General features: G+C 48.2%; 1 protein-coding gene across 5 annotated transcripts in view; it reads left to right on the plus strand.

Moving 5' to 3' along the window:
- Positions 1-22,006, plus strand: part of GALNT7 (polypeptide N-acetylgalactosaminyltransferase 7) — a 100,215-nt gene that overhangs the window by 49,578 nt on the left and 28,631 nt on the right. For 4 of the 5 annotated variants that reach the window (XM_036889151.2, XM_036889149.2, XM_036889153.2 and 1 more), the window contains exon 2: positions 5,442-5,902. In XM_036889151.2, coding sequence (XP_036745046.1) covers positions 5,466-5,902 — 437 coding nt within the window. In that variant the 5' untranslated portion in view covers positions 5,442-5,465. Of the gene's footprint in view, positions 1-1,263; positions 1,330-5,441; positions 5,903-22,006 lie in introns of those variants that run through there. The other variant, XM_036889150.2, reaches the window with a different exon arrangement.

Raw genomic sequence — 22,006 nt, forward strand, 5'->3', positions numbered from 1 at the left:
AAGAAGAATAGGAATCCCTCCGACACGCATCTACTTCTTTCAGCAGACAGTTCTTCTATGAGAATGTAGAGCTTTTTCTTGCTAATAAACCGTGCCCATCTCCATTTGCAGTTCTGCCCTTGTTATTAGCAGAGAGGCATTGCCATTGGTCTTAAATCTCTTCCTAGTTTATGGGTCTTCAAATATACTCAAATTGGGTCCTTTTCCATACGGGAAGACATCTTAGAGACTTGAGGACTGGTGAGGTCTCTGTTTAACCTTGGCATTATCCATCTTAAGCCCTGTTAAGCCCTGACAAAGTACTCAACCCTGTTCTTCCCCCATGCCCGTCAGGGCCACTGACTGTCCTCTGGAAGGAGCAGAGGCAGATGGCCTGCAGACAGTGCCCCGTGACCCCAGGGACGGGCAGCTCACCGTCCAGCTCTCGCTGGGAGAAACAGGGTATCCTACCCCCTGGTGGGGAGCGCCCGAGGCAGCTCAGCCTGCAGAAACACCCCATTTCTTCCAGCCTGAGTGTCTCCTGGTGTTGGCATTTCCCTTCTGCTCTCTTTGCCCCTGTTTTCCTTGTAGCTGAGTACATACAGCTAGAGAAAGGATGCCAATGTGATTTTCTAATTAAAGGTGTTTTTTATCAAGAGGGTTTTTAAGTCATAGAATTAAATTTGACTTAATGTTCTTAAGTTCTATGGCTGAGCAGAATAAGCAAAAAATGTGCATATTGTTAGCAGTGACCACTTCCTAAAGCTAAATGGTAATGTCTCAGATCACGTGACTGTGGAAGCTCATTGCTAAAAGCTTGGTTTTCTGGGTTCATCTTTAATTTCAAATCCAAGCAAGCCTCTGTTACTTTCTTTTGTTGTAAAGACCATTTTTCTAAATCCCTTCTTATCCATTATATTCTACCAAAGCATGAGCATTTTGGGAAAATACCACACAGTACATAGGATTTGGGGGTGAGGAGGGAACATTGCAAATTGTAAGGTGCAAAGTGAATAGTCGGACCTGGGTTCTGATAATCCTTTATTTCCATTTGGTGATAAGTGGTTATATTTTTCAGTACATTTCTGCCTTTCTGTACATACCATTTTTCTAAATCCCTTCTTATCCATTATATTCTACCAAAGCATGAGCATTTTGGGAAAATACCACATAGTACGTAGGATTTGGGGGTGAGGAGGGAGCATTGCAAATTGTAAGGTACAAAGTGAATTGAAGATTGAAGAAGATTGAAGAAGATAATCCGATTCTCATTTCCATTTCTAGTCAACAATGATTCACTGACTTTGACTCCAGTATGTCAGCTGGTGCCTGTGAAGGTTCATAGTCCCTGTGAGTCACAAACTCATCCTCATTTTCATTGACTCAGGAAGAAGTCTGCAGTTTTCCTTCTCAGGGGAATTAATACACTGCTAATTTATAGCTATTCTTTGAATCATAGAACATTAAGATTTGACATGGTTGTTCCTAATTGACTTGGGGTGAGCACAGACAATTCTCATATTTGGTTTTGCCTTCAGATTTAATGACATCCAGGCTGTGAGCTGTGACCAAATTCAGTTTCTCTGCTGACTATTATATAGCGTTATTGAGAGTACAACACTGTGCAGAGAAAGAATCTAAAATTATGTCCTGTTCTCTTGCTGAACTCATAAAATATTACCAGAAAGGTTCTGTCTGATTGAAGCCCCTCTTTCCCATTCCATATTCTCCATGCTCTCTTTCCCTTTTCTTCTCTGAGTCTCTCTCATATGCAAAGAAATTTTAGGATTTATTCACTTAATTCAGTAAATATTTATTGAGGAATTACCTACCAGGATAAGCATTGGGAATGCAATGGTGTGTATGATAGACGTGACTCCTGCCCTTTCCCAGAACAGTCTTGTTAGTGCAGGGGTTGGGTGCGTCATATCCATCCCACTGCCTGTCCTTGTAAATAAAGTTTCATTGGAACACAAATGTACCCATTCACTTACATGTTGTCTGTGACAGTATAATGGCAGACTTGAGTGACTGTAACAGGCACCTATGGTCTGCAAAACCTAAAATGTTTTACTGCTTGACCCTTCACAGAGGTTAGCCCACCTCTGGCCAGTTGGATGGCGTGGCGCCTGGGCAGCCTTTTCGGCTTTGTTAAGGAATATCAGCCCTCCTGAGGAGGTAGACCAGCCGTGGACTGTTGTAAGCAGGGAAAGTTCATATTAGAATTCTAGAAAAGTCCCTCTGGCGCTGTGTGGAGATGCAGAGGGACAGAGAGCGTGTGCGTCAGAATGAGCAACCCTGATGCCCGGCTCCACAGCAAGGTCTCTTGAGTCAGACTGGCTGGATTCAAACTTTGACCCCACCATGTGCTGATTCTGATGTTAGGTAACTTCGCTGTCAGGTTTTCTGCTGTGAAATAGGGGTGGTAACCTAGAACCTAACTCTTGGGGTTAAGTAATAGGTGTGAAGCCGTAAGCACACAGTGTTTGAAATCACCACTGTTATTAACAGTGTTTGTAGTAATCCAGTTAAGAGGTGAGGGGTGGCAGGAGGGTAATGGCCTCAGGCTGCACAACTGGTAATGGCTCTGACCCAGATCAGGGCCGATTGGATGGCGCCCCTGTCAATTTGGTCTCCTAGCTTGGAAGAGAATGGGATGACCTGGACTGAGGTGGGATCTAACAGGCTGTAAGGAACACCAGCAGCTGAAGATGAGACACAGAACCCTTAAGTCAAGAAAAGATCAAAACAACATTTGGAGGAAGATAAGCAACAAGTTTGAGTCTGTTAAATATTCTTGTTGAGGTGGGTAAATTTGAGAAATCTTTGTATTTGCAAATTTTAGATCAGCGTGGGCCAACCTACACACAGCGTGCATCTTGCCATTTGGGCGTCTCGTGTACTGTCATGTCCCACATTCTTCCTGTGTGCAGGTGTCTCCCTGTGGAGTAAGGCGACCCAGTAGAGGCTGTGGTTACAGGTGCTGACATCCCATGACCTGTTCAGTCTACTTTTCTATATGGACATTTCCCCAGTTACCCATTACTGGACACTTAATGTGAAAAGTTGAAGTTGGAGAGAAGGTTCTCCTTTTTATGTTATAATTGTTTGAGCATCAGGAACTTGGGTCCAGGATCTTAGAGTTCTATAATGATTTCTCTGTTTTATTTGCTTACAACACTGCCATAAGTGATTATGGGAAGAGCCATGAGATAAATTGGAGAAGCTGACACTTTTCCCATCATCAAAATCACCCCTTAGCTTGAGCCCCCACCTCTCGTTACAGAGATGTGGTTGGCTTCCTCCTTAGGATGTTTTCTCCTGAGAACTGGCAGTACTTCAGGAATATACAGGATTTCCGGGCAGAGTGCTTCCTGTGCCCTCTGACCCAGCGGGGCTCACTGATTAAGCTCCAGCTAAGCCCCTGTGCTACTCAGGTGTGAAGGTCAGAAGTCTTACCTGCCTGTAACACATGCCTGCAGGCAGGTGCCACGTTCATAAGATCAGGCAGAATGTTGCTTTTTATATATTTAGTTTTGTGTTACAGGAGGAAAACGGGTGGGGGAGGGGGAGGACTTTGAAATGGACCAAAAAGCTGACAGGATATGCTGTCTGACCCAGCTTTCTGGGTATCTCACCCTGTCATTATCTTTGAGGTGTTCTACAATCTGTGAATGATAGAAAACTGATAGCAGTGCATGTGTGAGAAGATTCCTTCCATTGAGATGGAAGCGGGGTACAGTGGAATGCAGTCGGTTATTGCCCTCTGGCTGTTGACCAGTTTCACCAGTTTTCCGTCTGTCTGTCAGTTCTTTGATGTTTCTGTGAAATCTCTGGATTCATCTGTGAACCAGTTGTAACATCATTCGGGTTCCCATTTTAAGTAATGAGTCAATTAAAAGTGTCGTGCCAGATGCAACATAAAAATTCTCTTGTTTAAACAAGCACATAACATCTCTAGAGATTCACAAGGAAGCGTGATTGCCTCTGCGGAAGGCAAGGCAGTGCTTTTCACCACATTCCTTTCTGGGTCCTTTGCATTTTGTGTCATATGCTTATATTGCCTAATCGATAAATTAAAAAAAATTTTTTTTTGAACTCTCTAGAACCATCTTTTGCTAGCCCTTACCAAAATTTCATCCTTAACTAAATTCACATTTGTGTTACCTGACCTTCTAAAGAGATCATTGTCTCCGAGTAAACCACCAGGAGATAGCAACCAACACCTCGTACCTAGAGCTTTATTTCTGTACTCTTTAGAACAAGGTTTTTAACTTCACTTGTCAGGGTAGCTTTAACACTGCAGACACACTGTGGTCAGGTGGCACTACTTGTGTTATGAGTATGAAGGAACCGATATTCTGAGTGTGGGGTGAGGTGGTAGACTAGTCAGCCAGCTTTGCAGGTGAAGTCCGCCTGCCTCTTTCCCCTCTGTGCACACTCAGGAATCCCCTTGTCTGATTGTAGCTAGAGGCTCTCCCTTTAGCCCAGAGGTTCTTAAGCCTGATGCATATTAAAATCACCCAGGGAGCTTTTAAAAATCTGAATGCCCAGGCCAATCAAATCACAAAGTCTAGGGGTGGGACATAGACATCTATTTTTTAAAGCCACTGAGGTGATGCTAATGTGGAAAAAACACTGCTTTGTGCATAGAATGGTACTGGTTTAGCAGAAACTTTACATCTAATACCTCAGAAGCAAAAGCATTGAGGGTTTCTGACTCAAAGAGCTGCATACATAATGAGGAGGGTCCACACGAGAAGGGAGGTAGGCCTTCCCCAATATTGTCACATGCAAAATCTGTTCTTACCTCGACTGTCTCTGGAGTTGAGCAAACTAGGTATTGGGTGTGGTTTAAAAGTCCAAACTGACTCGGTTCCAGTCACGAGAGTTTTTATGCACAGTTCTGGATTCAGCTGAACTCTTTCTGAGTGAAAAATGCTGAAGGGGGGCTGTTGAGTGTATATCCCTACCTGTTCCTCTGACATTAGAGGCAGGAGGCCGGCCTAGTGATGGGGGACATCTAGTGTCTTTGCCACAGTATGGCTGTAGTAGTGACAAAATCATATTTACCACTTACTGGACAACGGGGAAGGCTGCATACTGTACACATGGCCTATGAAGTGTCTTTTCGTCCAAAGTCCTGGAACCTCGTTGCTCTAACCTGTAGCGGTATTCCTCGTGGTCTTTGATCAAGAGGTACGTTAGTAGGGAGAAGTAAAAGGATGCACCCAGTCATTTATTTTAGAATAAAAAGGCAAGGCAATAGTCTATTTCTTGGCATGTCTTTCCTCATGAAAGAGTCTTCTAATGAGAAATCCTGATTAATAGCCTGCTTCTGTTTCACATTTTACCCATTTTACTGTTGCCTCAGCCTTTTCTTAAACATGAAAATCGGTGTCATAAACTCTGCTGTGGTTTGCCTTCATGTACTCATTGTATATCCCCTCCCTTTTGTGTAGGAAGACAGAGATGTCAATAACCCCATGCCTAACCGAGGAGGCAATGGACTAGCTCCTGGGGATGACAGATTCAAACCTGTGGTACCATGGCCTCATGTTGAAGGAGTAGAAGTGGACTTAGAGTCTATTAGAAGAAAAAACAAGGCCAAAAATGAACAACAGCGCCATGCTGGAGGAGATAACCAGAGAGACATAATGCAGAGGCAGTACCTCACATTTAAGCCGCAGACATTCACCTACCGTGACCCTGTGCTTCGCCCAGGCATCCTCGGTAACTTTGAACCCAAAGAACCTGAGCCTCACGGAGTGGTTGGCGGCCCTGGAGAGAAAGCCAAGCCTTTGGTTTTGGGACCAGAATTCAAACACGCAGTTCAAGCCAGCATTAAAGAGTTTGGATTTAACATGGTGGCAAGTGACATGATTTCCCTGGACCGCAGCGTCAATGACTTGCGACAGGAAGAGTAAGCACACACCCTCTTCTTTCTAAAATGGGGCAGCTGTTGTTTTGATAAATGTTCAGCTAGATTGCTAGAACGGAGGAGAATATTTATGCCTTTATTTCAGGTAAATAAGCGGATCTCTGGTCCACAAAGTGGCCAGAAGGTGGGACCCTGCCCATTGAAGGGTTATCCTGAGGGCATGGCCTGAAATTCTGGGATACTTTACATCAGTCCTTCTCAAAATGTCCCAGAACCATAGCCTGTGAATTTTTTGCTCCCAGAGAGAAAACCAGCTTCTACTGGGATGTCAGTCAACTATTAAATTACTTTTCATTTAACTGACAGTTTTTTAATAACCAAACTTTATTGATGTGTGTTGCTATTCATCCTGGGTTGAGCTCCCTACCCGGTTGTGGTGCCATATGGGAAAGTAAGTGGGTGTGGATGTCTGGCGAGCTGGGTGTCTGTGGTGCCTGTAATTGTGCCCCTCAGCACCGGCATGGAGACCGACCCCCTGAGCAGATGCGCAAAGGGAGCCCTCAGACCAAAGAGGCGACGGCCTCAGCTTTCAGGCGCAGCCCATGCAGTCTGATTTAAAGTAGAGGATTTCCAACTCTTAACTTTTGAGGATGGTGACTATGGAACGACCTTAAAGCCTTCCTCCTTCCCTTTATTCCGTAGGGTTCTAGCTGTGGGAATATGGGATCTAAAGAGCTGCTCCGAACGTGGATGTACAGTTAATTCGCTGCTACTAGAAGACTCAAAATGTGTTCGGATGATGTCTTGTTAACATGACCTGCATTTTCAAAGGCTAACACGGCACACGCACACACGCAGCCCCCAAGCAGCACGCTCTGTGGCCACGAGGAAACTCTCTGCCTAACGCAGCCGCTGCTCAGTAGACCCGGGACACCGGTGTATTTATAGGTCAGGGGTGGGGGGTGATGAAGTGTGCACAGAAAGTAGGAGTGGCCACCTAGAAGCAAGAGGCGGAGCATTTCAAGGTCTGTGAAGGGAGAGCCTGCGAACGGCGTCCTCCTGATCCAAGCAGAGACGTGCCTAGTTGGGGGTTACCAGGTTTAGCCAATAAGAATAGAGGATACTGTTAAATTTGAATTTCAGACAAACAACGAAAACATTTTGTCCCAAACAGTGTGTGGGACATAGTTATAAAAAAATCTTAAATCCAAATTTAACTGGGTGTCTGGTTATTACCTGGCAACCCTTCTAGCTGGGGGTGCGGGCGGTGGTCACAGAGCTGGAACTGCCCGGCAGGTACCTTTAGGACCCTTCCCGGCGCCTGCCGCAGCTCCTTACCCTAGTGCCCAGCCCCAGTCACGCCCCCCACTCTGCTGCAGAGGGTCTAGAGGGCCCCTTGCTGGCATCCCCAGTGCTGGGCCAGGGAAGACGGGAGGGAGACACTAACACTGACTGACTTTGTGCTGCGTGCCAGCACTGGCTCCAGGCCGTCTCGTGCTTCCCACAGCCAGACCATAGAGACCTCTCACCTGTGTGTGTGCGCGGAGCCCGAGGCTTAGCGTCAGACTTGCTGGTATTCGCCCTGCAGAATGGCAAGGCTGGGCCTCCAGCCGAGGTAGCTTGGGGTGAGGGCCCTTCTCTGTTTGGGCAGCAGGCCTCTGCACTGTGCTAGGAGCCGGGGGTGAACTTAGGGTAGAAACGGGGGTGTTAGCACATGAACGCTTTATAAAAGGTGTGCCATTTAAAAAACCATTGTAAATCTAGCTCACTTGTCAGTGTAAGAAATACGCCCAGCAAGTCAAGTGACATGCAGGACACAGCAGGGCACAGACCCAGAGTCACTTCGGAGCCTCCCCGCCTCCCCCTCAGGCCACTCTCTCTGCAGGCCTCTTGTTTCTGCCACCGCAGTGTGTCTGAGATCACCTCTGAGGGCCATTCTTTCATCCCCATGACCATGCCAGGTCCCAGCCACCGCCATGCTGTGGAGACGGGCTCCACTAGAGCCTGCTTCTGGGTCTCTCCACTCCTGCCCCTACCTGGTTCACACAGAACCGCTCAAATCCAGCTCATCTAACACCACCTGCCTACCCTGCACTTAGTGTGAAGCCAGAACCCCTAGGCAGCAGCAGCCGCTCGCTGTGCCCTTCCCTGTCCTTCCCATCCCCATGCTGCTGGCCTCCTCTTGCCCTGCAGCCCCGCTGCACCTGCCTTTGGGGCACCTTGCACTGCCCTGCCTCCTCCAGGAACGCCTTCTCCCTCCTTAGGGCCGCCTACTCCCCACCCTGCAGGGACCCTCCAAGCCGCCCCCTCCCCACCCTGTAGGGACCCTCCAAGCCGCCCCCTCCCCCCTTGCAGGGACCCTCCAGGCCGCCCCCTCCCCACCCTGTAGGGACCCTCCAAGCCACTCCCTCCCCCCTTGCAGGGACCCTCCAGGCCGCCCCCTCCCCACCCTGTAGGGACCCTCCAAGCCTCCAGTGCCTGCTTTATTTGTTAGGACTGTTCTCTGGCCATTCATTTCCTTCAAAGTGTTTATCAGATTTTATAATTAGATGTGATTTGAATTATAGATAGAATATATATTTAGATAAAATAGACACGATTATCTACTAGATACAGTTATTTAGTTGCTACTGACTCTTTCTTACTGGCAGATACGGTCCTGAGAGCAGGGAATGTGTCTGTTTTCTGTACCAGCTGCTTCCGGTAACTGGCCCGCAGCAGCCTGGCAGGCAGATCCCTGAGAGAGGGAACGAGGGGGGAGAGGTGGGCCAGGGCTCCGAGCGCGGCTCCAGGACCGGAGGTGGACTCACAGGCCGGTCGCTCAGCCTCTCTAACCCTCAGCTGCCCAGCCCTCGGTTCGGGTCTGACATTTCCAGCCCGCGGCTCGGGATCGGCATTAGAAGTAGGTGACGTAATAGACCAAGTTGCATCCCAGGTCTGGTGGCTGCAAACTGAAGTATTACTGGCTTTTTAAAAAAATTACTCTGGTACTTTCTCTGGCTTATTTGCCTTATCAAAATGTCTGTTTTCAGCTACTATTTAACTTTGAGGTCCTCCGCTGCTTTTTTGGAGAATGTCAGTGCCATGCTCGGCGCTCGCTCCATCGTCCCGCTGCTGCTGTGCCTCCCTTGGGGCAAAGCCTTTCCCCCCCTTGGTGAAGGCAGACGCTCCAGTCGCCCCCGAATGTCAGCTCCCCGAGTCCCGCCTGCCTCCTCCCTTCCCCTCCCCTCCCTGCTGCCGGGCCTTGTCGAGCTGGTCGCCGCGGGGCTCTTCCCTCTCGCGCCCCTGAAGCTGCCCTTAGGCCCGTGGTGGGGGGCGGGCTGCGTGCTCCCGTGAATCAGTCCTGTGCGCACTGTGTCCCCCCTCAAATGAAAGGACCCCTGCCAGTCCGCAAAACGCTCCTTAGCCCCTTCTTAAAATTCTGGATTACTGACATTATACTTCAAAATACTCAAACATCGTTACCCCCAGAAGCTTTTTCAAAACTGAATCCAGATTATTTTTTAAGCTTGATTCTTTCTCAAACTTTTAAAAAAAAAAATTGGGCTCCATTCCCCTTTGAACACTTAAAACGCAAGGTAGAGTGGTAAGTAATTTCTAAGTAGAGTTGTTCCTAAATTAGAATGTGGCCTTAAGAAGTTTCTCTAAAACAAAAGGCCAACGGCAGTTGCTTGTTATCTAATATGCATATTAGCACTTTCCTGCGTTTCCTGGCAGCATATCCCACACGTGCCGGCCACCCTCCCTCGCGCCCCTGCCCGGGAGGACAGGCCAGCAGAGCCGCCCGGGGAGGCCCGCGTGGTGTTGCCCGCGGTCGGAGCTTTAGAAGAAGCCTCGCCAGCCGTGCCTCTGCCTCTGTCAGACGCGTAGACGAGCCGCCTGCCGGGCTCAGCCCCTCAGCCCCGGGCTGTTAACGGCTCTGTGCTCGAGGCTGTGACCGTCCTCTCAGATGCATGTTCTCCACCCCAGAAGCAGGGCAGCGCTGCCCGGCCGCCAGCATGGCTCCCGCCCACGGATGCTGCCGCCTCGGATCACACTCCCTGGCCGAGCCATTCGCTGGCCGCTGTTGCTTGTTAAAACAGCGAATGACCGTGTTTTGGGTAAACTGGAGGCTTGCCCCTTTTTTAAAGGCTTGTGCCAAGAATGACTTCACCTGCCTTCACACTTATTTTCTATTTTAAAAAAAATCTGATTTTCTTCACAGTTCAGCAGATACTGGTGAGTCCAACCAGCAAGGCACCGTGCTAGGCCCTCCGAGGACGTGGCAGTGAGAAAATAGAGGCCCGTCTTCAAGGAGCTCGCCATCCGCCCCGGGCGAGGGGAAGGGTGCGTGCCGTGCGGGACCTAGGAAGGCGAGAGCAAATAACGGGGCTCCAGGGGCAGACGGGGACCCGTGCAGGGACTCTAGGACGCACCCCGAAGGAGGACTAGAGTTTCCGCAGGAAGAGGGTTCAGGCATAGAAGACACAGAGCTGGGCACTGACTTGGAGCCGGCGGTGCTCACAGACGGACAAAGCGGGCAGGTGGAGGAGCGTCATGCTTGTTAGGCCACAGCACCCTTCGTACTGATTTGGTAGCCACGGAAGACCCGCTGAAGCTTTACCAGGAGAACGTCAGGAATGTCAGACAGCTAGAGGTTAGGGGGCGGAGACCGGTAGGAGGCTGGTGGCTTTGGATCAGGAACTTCAGAGAAGGTGAACCAGGCAGAAGACCCAGTCAGTATAAGAGAAAGAAAGGGTCGGTATTAATAGCTTGGCAGCTGGTGGCAGGGAAGGGGGAATCGAAGATACAGCCGTGGCTTAGAGGCGCCCCAACATAGAGCCGAAGGCGCTGCTCAGAGTCCTGGCGATGGCAGGGTGCGTGGCTCCGCCCGCGGCCCGGTCCCCTGGACCCGTGGGCGCCCTGCTTTTCCGTGAATTCGCAGAGCCAGTTAGGATGTGGAAACGGGTGGAGCGTTTTCTCGTGGTGGACATGTTAGATTTTCTACTAAACAAAGTCCTTTACTGTGAACTCACTGCTCATACAAAGGCATGGAAATTATTCTTGACTTTTTTCTGCCCAAGAAGACACAATCAGAGGTATATGATCCAAGCTATTTTGTTTCACACAAATGATTTAAATATTTTGACTTGTTGAGCAAGTTCATCTGCTTTTAGTTTTTAACCTTTCCTCCTACGTACATGCCTATTGCGTTCCTATTTAGTAGAAAGCTATCTTAGCTGCCTTTCCAAAGTGAAATGATGGTTATTAAATGCTTTGAAAATTCTAAGGGCTGTGCAAATGGTAATATGATTAATTGTTAATACTTTCATAAGCGTGTCTGTGGGAAATCGAAGTGTTTCTTTTAAAGATATTTTACATTTACACTCATGCCTTATACACCAGATAATTCTCTTCTTACCTGATACCAAAATACTGATTTTTAAATTCTAGTTTTATTTAAGGTGGTTTGTGATCTGTTATTGCGAGCTTTTTTCTTTCTCTATCCATGTTAAGGTGCTGTTAGATAGCGTTGTTTAGAATAGAGTGCTATAATCTATAAATTAGCTGCTATCTTCAAATCACCAATTTACTTGAAATGCTATAGTGTTCTTTTTTTTATTTCAGTTTTCTATACATCATGACCCATAGGTTTCAGTTAGAGCTAACTAAAATTCTATAGAGCCACTCCAAAGAGGTTAAAACAAATTATTAGAGTAATATGTGAATCATATACACATACATGTGAGTCCTATATGTGCATGTGTTTTTCAGTACTTTGTCCCAGTTTCTATGAATCGGAATATATGGTGGTTCTCTGGGACCCCATCCAGACTACACCAACCTCAGTGATTAACACATGGTCTTCTCTCATAGGCTCACCAAAATGTGTCCCATTTTTCAGGCTACAGTTTGGCAACCTCAGATCTGATCTGCAGGAAGCACATTTGAAATTGGTTCCAGATGCGCCGTGATAGACATGTTGATTGTTTTATGTCCAAAAAGTATTACTTTCTAACTGGCCTGAGAATTTTTACTCTTGGAAGCCACTCTTTGTGAGTGCAGAGGTTTTCCAGATTCACTTGAAAAATAAACTGTTCTGATGCCTACTTCCTTTTCTTTTTTCTCTTCTGAACACACACACATGAACACACACACCCACACACTTTGCACTTTGGCATCATCTTCTCTGTTGTGGTGGCTGAGCTGATTTTTGTTTGAGGTCCTGTGTGACAAAGCGATGTTCTCAGCCAAACTGGAATCACTGTAGAGACCGGGGCTCTCTGTAGTAGACCTGGCAGAGGGGGCGGCAATCCCGAGTCCCGGTTCCCTTACCAGGACCTTCCTCAACTGCCCAGACCTCCTTTGGTTGATAAGGAAGGCGGGCCCTTCCCACTCTCTGGTCATTTTCTGAGCTGCTCTGTTACAGTGGGACTTGGCTTCATCTCTTCTCCTCTCATGCTGCCCTCTGACGCTGCCCCCGACCAGTGTCACAAAAGCCTAAGTTTTGCCTGATAGAAAGTTATAAACTCAGGTGTGTGGTTTTGTTTTTCATAGCCTCCCACCCCCAACCAAGAATTTAGAGTAAGTTTCCTGGAGGCTAGTTGGTAAAATATGTACGGAGGCACCACTAGATGACCTGTGACATCCCACTGTGACAGACAGTGTCAGGCAAATCTTGGCTTTCTTTTGCTCTTCACGGGGAGCACTGACTGGGAGATTCAGGGGTGTGTTTTGAACTCTCTCCTACTGGAGCCCCACAGTTCCGGAGCCAACAGCCATTTCCAAGTGTTCAGTCCTGTCCTCTGCTGGGAGGTTGTCAGGTCCTCACCGAAAAGTCTGGCAATAGATGCAGATGTGCCACAGTGCAGGGTGGGCGCCAGCGCACAGCCCTTCGCCCAGAGGGCTGTCGGACCCCCTCTGATAATCCGGCGGCACAGAGCAGCGGGTGCCTCCTCTTCACTCTGATTGTGTCTCCCAAACGTGCGTCGGCTCTGTGCCTTTGGTAAATAGGGAAATGGCATCAGTTAAACTCGGAGCCTGGTGGCTCCAGGATTTCCTCCTGCGTGTTAGTGTTTGAAGGTGGCCGGGCGAGGTTTCTCACAAAGTGACCGCCAGAGCAGTGCATTCCTGGAGACCTCACAAGAAAAGCTGCCAGGCCTGCAGAAGTTTTTCTCTCTGGTACCGGAGTCTGTAGCTTCACGCCGCCGCCCTCGCCCCATTCAGCTTTGTGGGGCAGTGGCCAGCGCACCCAGAGAAGCCGAGGGGCTGCTGGCAGTGAGGACACTGCCTGCAGACCGTACTTTTAATCTTGCTAGAGTTGCTCTGTACTAGAAGGAAGTTTCTCTGAGGATCCCCAGAAAGGGAAACACAAGCCGCTGGGTCTAAAGGATGCAAAGCGCGAACATCAGCGGCGACCTGAACTGTGCTGGGTTTGTTTTCCTCGGGGCTCTGGTCCCAAAGGTCCCTGTTTTGAGTGTCCTGTTCTCATCCTAAGTTTCCCTCTAAGTCCTCTTTCTCTCCACCCTCCTCTCCTCTCTTCTCCTTCAATGATTTTGTAAAACAGGTTTTCCAGGAAAAAACAAACAAACATATACATACACACACATACATGGCAGGCAGCAGAAGTGTCCATGTGTCCTACAGGCTAGTCACAGTCACACTGCTGGGCCTGGGACCCAAGTGCAACTGCAGACCTGTGGCCTCAGGGGTCCCCGTTTAAGGTGGGTAATTCACATAAATAGTGGTTAGTTGTAAAGCCAGGCATAAAGCAATATTTAAGGAAAAGAAGAACCCCTACCCCTCTATTTATACTAGAAGCACAGCAGCCATTCTGAAGAGCACCCAGTGGGGCAGCACCCACATTGGGCACCATGCTCAGGAGAAACTGGCTGGTGTAGAGTCAGGTCTCCCCACAGCCGGGATGGGCTGTGAAGACCTGAGGTCACAGCCTCACCTCTTTCCATACGCACATGTGGATTTCTATCTCTGGTAAGAGGACCAGCATTGGAGAAAAGCAAAGGGTAGGACGGGGGGCAGAGACAACGTTTAGAAGTGTTTGAACTAGGTCAGAGCTTTCCTTCTTCACAGACTGAGTTTCAAGCTGACATCCACTCCTCAATCTGTGGGGAAATTTTGACAGCTCCCCATGGTAAAGGCAAGTCCCTGGGAAGAGCTGTAAAGTGGGATCATCAGTACCAGTTTTTTTTCTTAAGGATTGTGGATGCAATAATATGAATAATTTGTGGTACAACTTCTTGACTGCATGTTAATTATCTGTGCTCACTTTAAGCTGATTATGCAAAAAATGCACCCCATATATCATAAGTAGAATTACTCTCATCATTCTTGAGACTTATAACATGCACATGGTAAAAAGCTAGTCACATGAATTAAAATTATTTAACAATATAGATTGAATTCAATAATGTCTTCAGTGTCTCAGGGAAATGGCCGATAGTTCCTCATTCCTCTTCAGGGAATTCTGGGGGAGATTCCACTCACCAAAATGTGGTTCATGTGCAGGAGGAAATCAAATTTTTAATACCCTAGTAACTTATTTTACAATGAGCACTGCCATTTCCACCAAAGGAAATATATCCGTGCATTTTCCAGGAGAGCGAGTACCGGGGAGCAAACCAAAACCAGGATAAAGGGCTCTAGAGGGAGATTTGAGGATCCTACTTCATGTCCTTAAGGCCCTGGAGACTCACAGCTGTGGCTTCAAAGGCGACAGTTGTCCAGTCTCCCCCCGCACCCCCGGGGCCATCGCCAGGGACACAACAGCTCCGGCCCGAGGGCTTGTCAGGTCTGAGGGAACCGCGCCTTGTTGCGCCTTGTTGGGAAGGTAGTGTGGGGAGTCTTACTCAGACTGCCTCTGAGCTGTGAAGCAGCTGGGTGATTGGCGGGTTCCTGCGCGTCTGGGTGGTCCCTGGGGTGTCGGCAGGCCTCGGGGCTGGGGAGGCGGGCTGGGCTGAGGGCCGGCCCCTCCGTCCCTCCCTCTGTGCTGATCGCTCTGTGGCTCTGTCTCTCCCCCCCAATCTCTCTCTCGCAGCCGTTCCCCCAGCCTCCTGGCATCCCTGAATGTCTTACAGAAGGTTCCTAATTTACCTGGACTTTTTATGACCCTACTGATAGTTTAGTAATTGTTTTCAAAGCATCAGTTCACTTTTGAGAGAAAGAGATTGCTGCTTACATCTCGCAGGCCTCGTGGGCCGCCAGAAGCATTTACCCGCTTCATGGAGTCCACTTACTGTCAGGTGCCCCCTGCACAGCGGGCCGTCCCAGCGAGTGGGAGAGTCCGTGGCTGACGACATGGCTGTGCCCGTGTGCACTGTCGTTTCTGCGCCCGTGCCGCTCGATCCGCAGTCAGCTCTCGGTTCTGAGCTGGCTCTGTCCACAGAGCTGGCGTGAGCATGGAGAGGGGTACAGAAGCTTGTCCCAGGGGCACGTGGGGCACAGCATTTTCATCGCCTGATCGGTAACCTTGTGCAACACACCTTATTGTTGGGTCCTAGCACTGAACGCAGCCGCAGCACCAGGAGTCGTGGCTGAAGGAAGCCCAGTAACATGTGGATTCCCTCCGTGGGGTCTCTCTGTGGGGCGCGCACAGCTTCCTCACACTCGGGTGCACCGTGCAGCCCTCCTGCCCTACGCTGGAGAGCCCCTTCCCACCAGGCCATCACCAAGAAGATGCCCAGACGTGAGAAAACGTGGCACTAAGGGGCTGTGAAGGACCTCTGCTGACAGTGCCAAGTGAAATAAGGCAGCGTCATCTTGTGCCCGCACGTCGGCAGCTCCAAGCGCAGCTCCCGTTTTTCTCCATGCTCTGCACACATCCTCAAATGACTGCACCAGTGTCCTGAGTGTTGATTTTGGGGTTACAAATAAATTTCAGCCGGCAGGCAGATTAACAAATACGGAATCCATGAATAAGAAGGATCCACTGTGTTTCTGTGTATTTGAGTTTAGGCTCATTCCGGGAATATTTAGTATATAGTAAGTGGCGCAGTGCCCAAGACCCCATAATCCTAAATGCAAATCTTAGCAACTCTGGAAGTGGTCATGCTAATAGATTGAATATTTTTTACCTGTCAATTTATGCCAAGAAGAAACTCTGATCATGACTTTTAGAAATAAAAGTCTTAACCCCCAAATGTAGAACACTAAGTTTTTCCATTCAAAAGAGCAGGATAGAAACTGACCTGGTTGTTAGTGTGGTGCCATAGCTCATCCTTCCTTCCTCCTGCCCACCCCTCCTTCCCCACCTTGCCCCCACCACCCTTACCATACTTACTGCCCCAGTGGTCTTAGGGAGGGAGCGGGAACCGTGCCCACTGTGCCCCGCGGAGGCGACTTTCTGCGCTGCCTGGAATATTGGTTGGATGTAGTGCTGAGATAGTCCACTGAGCCGCAGGCCTCCCGTGAGTGTCAAAGGTGTGGTGACCACGGAGAGGTGGTGGTGTCTGAGTCTTGTGCCCCAGCGCGTCACCTTGCCTACATGGTCAGTGCTGCACTGGATCTGTTTAATTTCCTATAACTAGTCTAGATTTTCATCAGGAAGACCCATTCATTTTGATTGTATCTCCCACCTCTTCTAGAGAAGTGATTTAAAGCCTTTCCAGGTAGCTCGTAAACAAAAGAACAACACACCTGTTTCTTCAGTCTTGATCTCAGATAACTGTACAACAAGGTCTAGTGACCGTGGCTGTGAAGTGCAATCATGCAAGAAAAGAAAGGAATGGTTTTTGAGGGTCTGAAGTTGCAGGCAAGATGCTGGGAGGCTTCACACACTCCTGGGATCCAAGAAAACTAGAGAAACCTCACGCCCAGCTGACTGTGGGGAGTTATTTACAAAAGGCCTGTGAACATGATACACGTGTGTGCATATTTCTAGAACCTACAAATACAAAATGCTAATAAAATGTTCCCTGAAATACAGCCACTGTATTCTGCATCCGCAGAGGTACAGAGCTATGTTACTGGCAGTGTGTGAGGCTAATTCCACGGATAAATCTTTAAGGTTAAGCTGGGAGTGACCTGGAGGCAAATACAGGCAAACTTTTTTCTCTTTAAACTGTGACAGTAACCCTGACAGTCGTCTGTGCCCCTCAGAATAAAGTTTTAACAGATTGGCATTGGCGTCAGAAACTGACTTTAGATATCCAAAGGGATTTAGTGAAATTGCTCCTCTGAAGTCTTGGGTTTAGCAGCTTAAAAAAAAAAATGCTGCTTATTTTGGTGACAAGTGTTTTGTGAATAAAAGTTTTAGGGGAAAAGTTGGTGTTCTGAGTTCTTCTATCTCAGGTAATAGGGAAGCTGCCGAAATGGCCCCCTTTCTGTCATGAAGGCCTTAATACAAGAGATGCCCGTGGAGGCGGGTGCTGTTACGGTAACCTGGGTGGTCAGACCACATGCGCAGCTGTCAGCAACCGGCCTGGTGAATCAGGAGCTCCCGAAACTGGGAGGCCAGTGCATGAAGTGATTCAGTACTGTTTTAGGATACAGTGATGTCCATGTATAGCTGTTTAAAGGAATTTAAAATTCAAACCTTTTCACTCTTGAGAAATATAAATGTGAACATGCTAACATCTTGATTGCTGAAGAATGGCTAGAATTTTTGAGAACTGCTTCAGGATACTTTGGTAGATTTATAGAGGTCTATTAAGTATTTATAGAAATACTTCATTTCTGAAATGGTCATGATTAGACATACTTGGTAATATTTGAAACATTATACTGGAACTCAGAAGAACTGGCTTTACAAAACTCCAAAAGTTGGCAGCTGTTCCTCATAAAGAGCTCTTATGTTTTGTGTTTTCCTTACCCACGTGAGCACATTTATCTTTGTTTCTAGCTCAGCCCTCTGAGAAACAGAGGAGTCTTCTTGGCAGCTCCGTCCTGTACAGACCGCCTCTCTTCAGCATGACATGAAGGAGGCTCTGGCAGTGGTGTGTAAGGAGGTAGAATGAGATGGAATAACCAGCAAGTATCAGGAGGGAAAAACTGGCAGAAATGAAATGCATACTTCCGTAGAATTTGCAAATCTGTCAACTATTCTGCTATTGAATCAAAATGACAGTGGGTGTAAATAGTAATGTATTAGAAGCGGGTGCTGGCTTCTTAGAATACATGCATTCCAGCCAAGCCATCTAGGAAATGCACGCCAAAGCTGGGTCTGATTCCGTGAACGCGGCGGCGCTCTAGTGCCAGGGAAAGCCTGAAGGTCATAGTTTGGTAAGAAAGGATGTGTCGAGACAGACCTGTCAGGGGGTCGCTGACTTTAAAGCTGCCAAGTAGTGTTCTGTGTGCTTGTAGTTGTCTTGAGTTGCAATTTTATTTTCAAGATTTTGAAAAGGAAAGTCTATATGTTCAATAGAAAATTTAAAAGAAGAAAAAAATCACCTACTGTTGAGGTAGGAGTTTTTTTTTCCTTTTTTTGGCATAGATATTCTGCTGCATGAATGACCAGAACCTCTGTCACTGGTCCGCACTGGGCTGTCGGCAGTGTGTCACTGTCACACACGCATCGTGATGGGCCAGCTGGAGACTCAAACTCTTTGCCCCTCTTGACTGCTTCAGCAGGAAGGTTCTAGTGGGATTGCCAGGCCAGAGGATCGATAGCTGCTTCCTTCTACTTGGTAGTGTTTTCACTCTGGAGTCCCCCCATCCACCACCCCCAGTCCACGCCGCTGTGCCGGTGTCCACCTCACACCGGCGAGATTTGCTTTGCCCTCTTCTTTCTCTCTTTTTTGTAATCATCTCCCCAATGGCCTGTCCACAGACCAGCACTCTGAGGAGAGAAGCTAGTAAATTAGTAGTGTCCTGTCCCCAGAGGACAATTGTCCCCACTCACCATGTTACATGTGTCCAGGTCTCAGGCCCCCTGCCAGATTCTAATGGCCTGAAATGTTTTCCAAAACTGCTTTGAAGTTTCCTGTCATCTGCCTTCTTTAAACCAACATACCTCTTTCCCTTCTTGCCTTATAGTTCCATCCCATCTTTGAGCCATAAACCTTTTGATAAATAACTGCAGCTCACTTTTGGTGATTCATTAGCCTCAAGAGGATTTGATTTTCTGAAAATTGCAGTGAAGCAAAGATGTGAGAGAGAAGCAAAGATAACTGAATTAATGCAGGAAAAGAAGCAGACTACTTCAATGATTTCTTGAAATAGTCTTACCAAATTTCTCCTCCACGCTATTTATTAAACATCTCCTATGTGTCAATTATGTTACATACTGAATGAACAACCTGGTTTCCTAATACCTTTAACAAGATAAATTATGAAGCATTGTTAATATATTCTTATTAGCCCCAGAAATTGCCTGTTCTGTGAATTAATATATGTTAACTGTTGGACATTATGTACTCTTTTCCACATTTGTAATCAGAGTTTCACAGTTGAGAGAGTTTTCAGAAAATCGTCTAGCACACCTCATTGGCTGTAGGAACATCAGTGTCAATGTTTAGGACTGATGTTAACAACTCCATCAATACCTAACAACTCTGTTGGGGAGCCTACAGTTACCATGCTACCACCAGAAGCTTACACCTTTTCTTCAGTCACTGGCAGTGTCAAAATTTGCTTTTGGAAATGCAAGCCATCCATATGGTTGGTGTGATTTCCTTATTGTACCTCGAGTACATTGAGAAGGCATATAATCACTCAGTAGTGAGGAGACATGAAATAGGAGATGACTCAATAAACATTTTAAAGAATGTTTGCAAAGTGTGATTTTCAAATATGTGTTGAACTTAAATTCCCAGCTCGGTCTCTGCACAACTGTTTTACTGGTATTTTGGTGTAGTTCCATCGGTTTCCGTCAACAGCCCCCACGAATACCAGCCCAGGGAGGCTCACTCCTGCGTCCACCACCGTCGGGAGGCCCCTAGGGGAAACTCTCTTCTGGTCTTCACAGCAGGAATGTTTTACTTTTCTGAACAACTGGTTTGTTAAACACAGATCAGACCGGGTTCCTGTGCCACGCTGTAGCCCCATTAATAAGATGGGAGTCAGGGCAGCCAGCCCACCAGGCTGCCCAGCTAGGGAGAGGAGCCCCCAGGGGGAGGGGCACCCCACCCAGGAGGTGCTGCTCACAGTATATCTTTGTGGACAGTGCGCACGGAGCCCTGGGCCCCTCCCTGGTGTTGCATTGAACATCTCATCCTTAATTCTGTCTTCCTTTCCTCCTTCTTCATCATATTTTCTTTCTATTTTTAGTTCTGTAGTGTTGTTGCATTTGTTGTGTCTGTAAGTTGCCTGAGGCGCGGCATAAGTTGGTAACTAGTCTCGGAGGCAGCCCTGCTTGGTCCGTGCTGTTTGTCGGCGCCCATGCCTGGCACCCCCTCCTGATCCTTACTCCCGAGAGTGCTGGGGGTTTCAGCCCGCACTTACCGGGGTGCTCTGGGACCTCTGCGAAATCAGAACATGTATGTAAGGTCGTATTTGAAATGAGAGGCGAATGCAGCTGTAAGCAGTGGCTCACACCGGGAAATACTCCTTTCCTCTCCCAGGGATTTTTGTATTAATTGTGTAAGGACATGTGATTCCCTGCCAGATTTTTTTTCCCTCAATTGTGGTTTGGCATTTCAGATTATTAAGTGGACACGTCTGTCTGAGTGTGTTTTCCTTTTCACAGAAAGCGTCTGGAGACGTGCACCCAGTGATGCAGTTCCTCATTCTTAGTTTGCCCTGGTGTGTGCCGTATTCTCAACTCTTAAAGTCAGGCAGAAATCCACAGAACTGTGTGAAGTCATTTTGTTAGTGGCCAAGTATTTCCCAGATACTGAGTGAAAATAAGGAATCCATTTTCCTGGTTTTTCAAAACATATATTTGTGAGTAATTCTTACTAAATATGTGTTTAGGAGAAAGAACCTTAAAGTTAGAATCCAAATATTCATCTTTAGATCTGACCTGTCACTACCTGTGATATTGAACAAATCATAGAACTTGGCGGCACCAAAGTTCCCTTAAGTGTAAAGTCAGTGATACCAACACCCACCCCACCACCCTCGCGGGCTCCCCGAGAAGCTCAGACGAGGTGTGAGTGGGAAAGAGCTTTGGGAACCGTAAAGCCAGGAGAGCGGCATTTCCCCGCTCGGGGACAAAATGAGATCATGGTGACAGAGAGCAAAAGCACCATTTTTCAGTTGGCTCTAGGGCTGCCCCTCTGGTAGAATGCGAGCCCCCTCGAGCCCCCTCCCCCCCGTGCCGGAAGTCGTGCGGCTGGGGAGCACCCTTCTCTGGGCCTCACCCAGGAGCTTCCCGCTGCTGCCGCTGAGTCCTTGGCCCAGGCCACTGATGCCACTCAGGTCTTCACCAAAGGGACATACGGTCATCCCTGCGTCACCACTCCTGACACCTGCCAGCTGTGAAGCTCCCCTGCATCCTCTCTCAGAGTCTCTCAAACAGAGGGAACGTGCTTCTTCCCTGGGTGGCCTGTCAGGACGCCAGAGCAGGAGGCACCTGGGCAGGGCAGCTGAGAGGGAAGCGTCCTCTGAGGCCGGACTGGAAGCTTCCGCGCCACAGCTGGTGCCAGTCAGAAGGCTGCTGCAGAGACCACCGACCGAGGGGTCCTGCGGTGATGGGACCTTTAGGAGCCTCGGGCTGTGAATTCCAGCTCCACCGTAATAGCCTGAGGGTCCGTGACAGCTGAGCTGTCACGGCGGGTGACTGGACAGCTGCCTCCCACTAAGTGTGGGGGCGCCTGGAAGCTGGCTGCCCCAGAGAGGCTTAGAGAGAACGGACATAAAAGCAGATACAACCTGTAGAGAGCCCTGGGTTCTCGGAGGCCGGGTGCAGTCTGGGCAGATAATGGAGCTGTTACTTGTTACATAAGCTATGCCAAGCAGTGGTATTTGCTAGCTCTTTCTGTAGCTGCTTGCCCGGGGTATCAGCCATAACAAGCTAGAGTTTCTGGTCCTAGTCATTCTGCTCTGCCAAGAAGTCCCCCTTTTCTCCAAAACACATTGATTGTTCAGACATGAAATCAACCCGTGCACCTCAGTTCTGCCTCAGAAGATGAAATTTATCCCAGGAGAAGGTTAAATGCAGTTACCTAGTTGGAAGAGGAGGCATGTGTCTGAAATCTTGCCCACGTGGCGAGCATGTGTGTTCAAGATGGAGCTGACTGGGAGGCTGCACCTGATCAGGATTAAGGGCAC

The sequence above is a fragment of the Manis pentadactyla genome, chromosome 1 (assembly GCF_030020395.1).
Source record: "Manis pentadactyla isolate mManPen7 chromosome 1, mManPen7.hap1, whole genome shotgun sequence".
Taxonomy (NCBI): Eukaryota; Metazoa; Chordata; class Mammalia; order Pholidota; family Manidae; genus Manis; species Manis pentadactyla.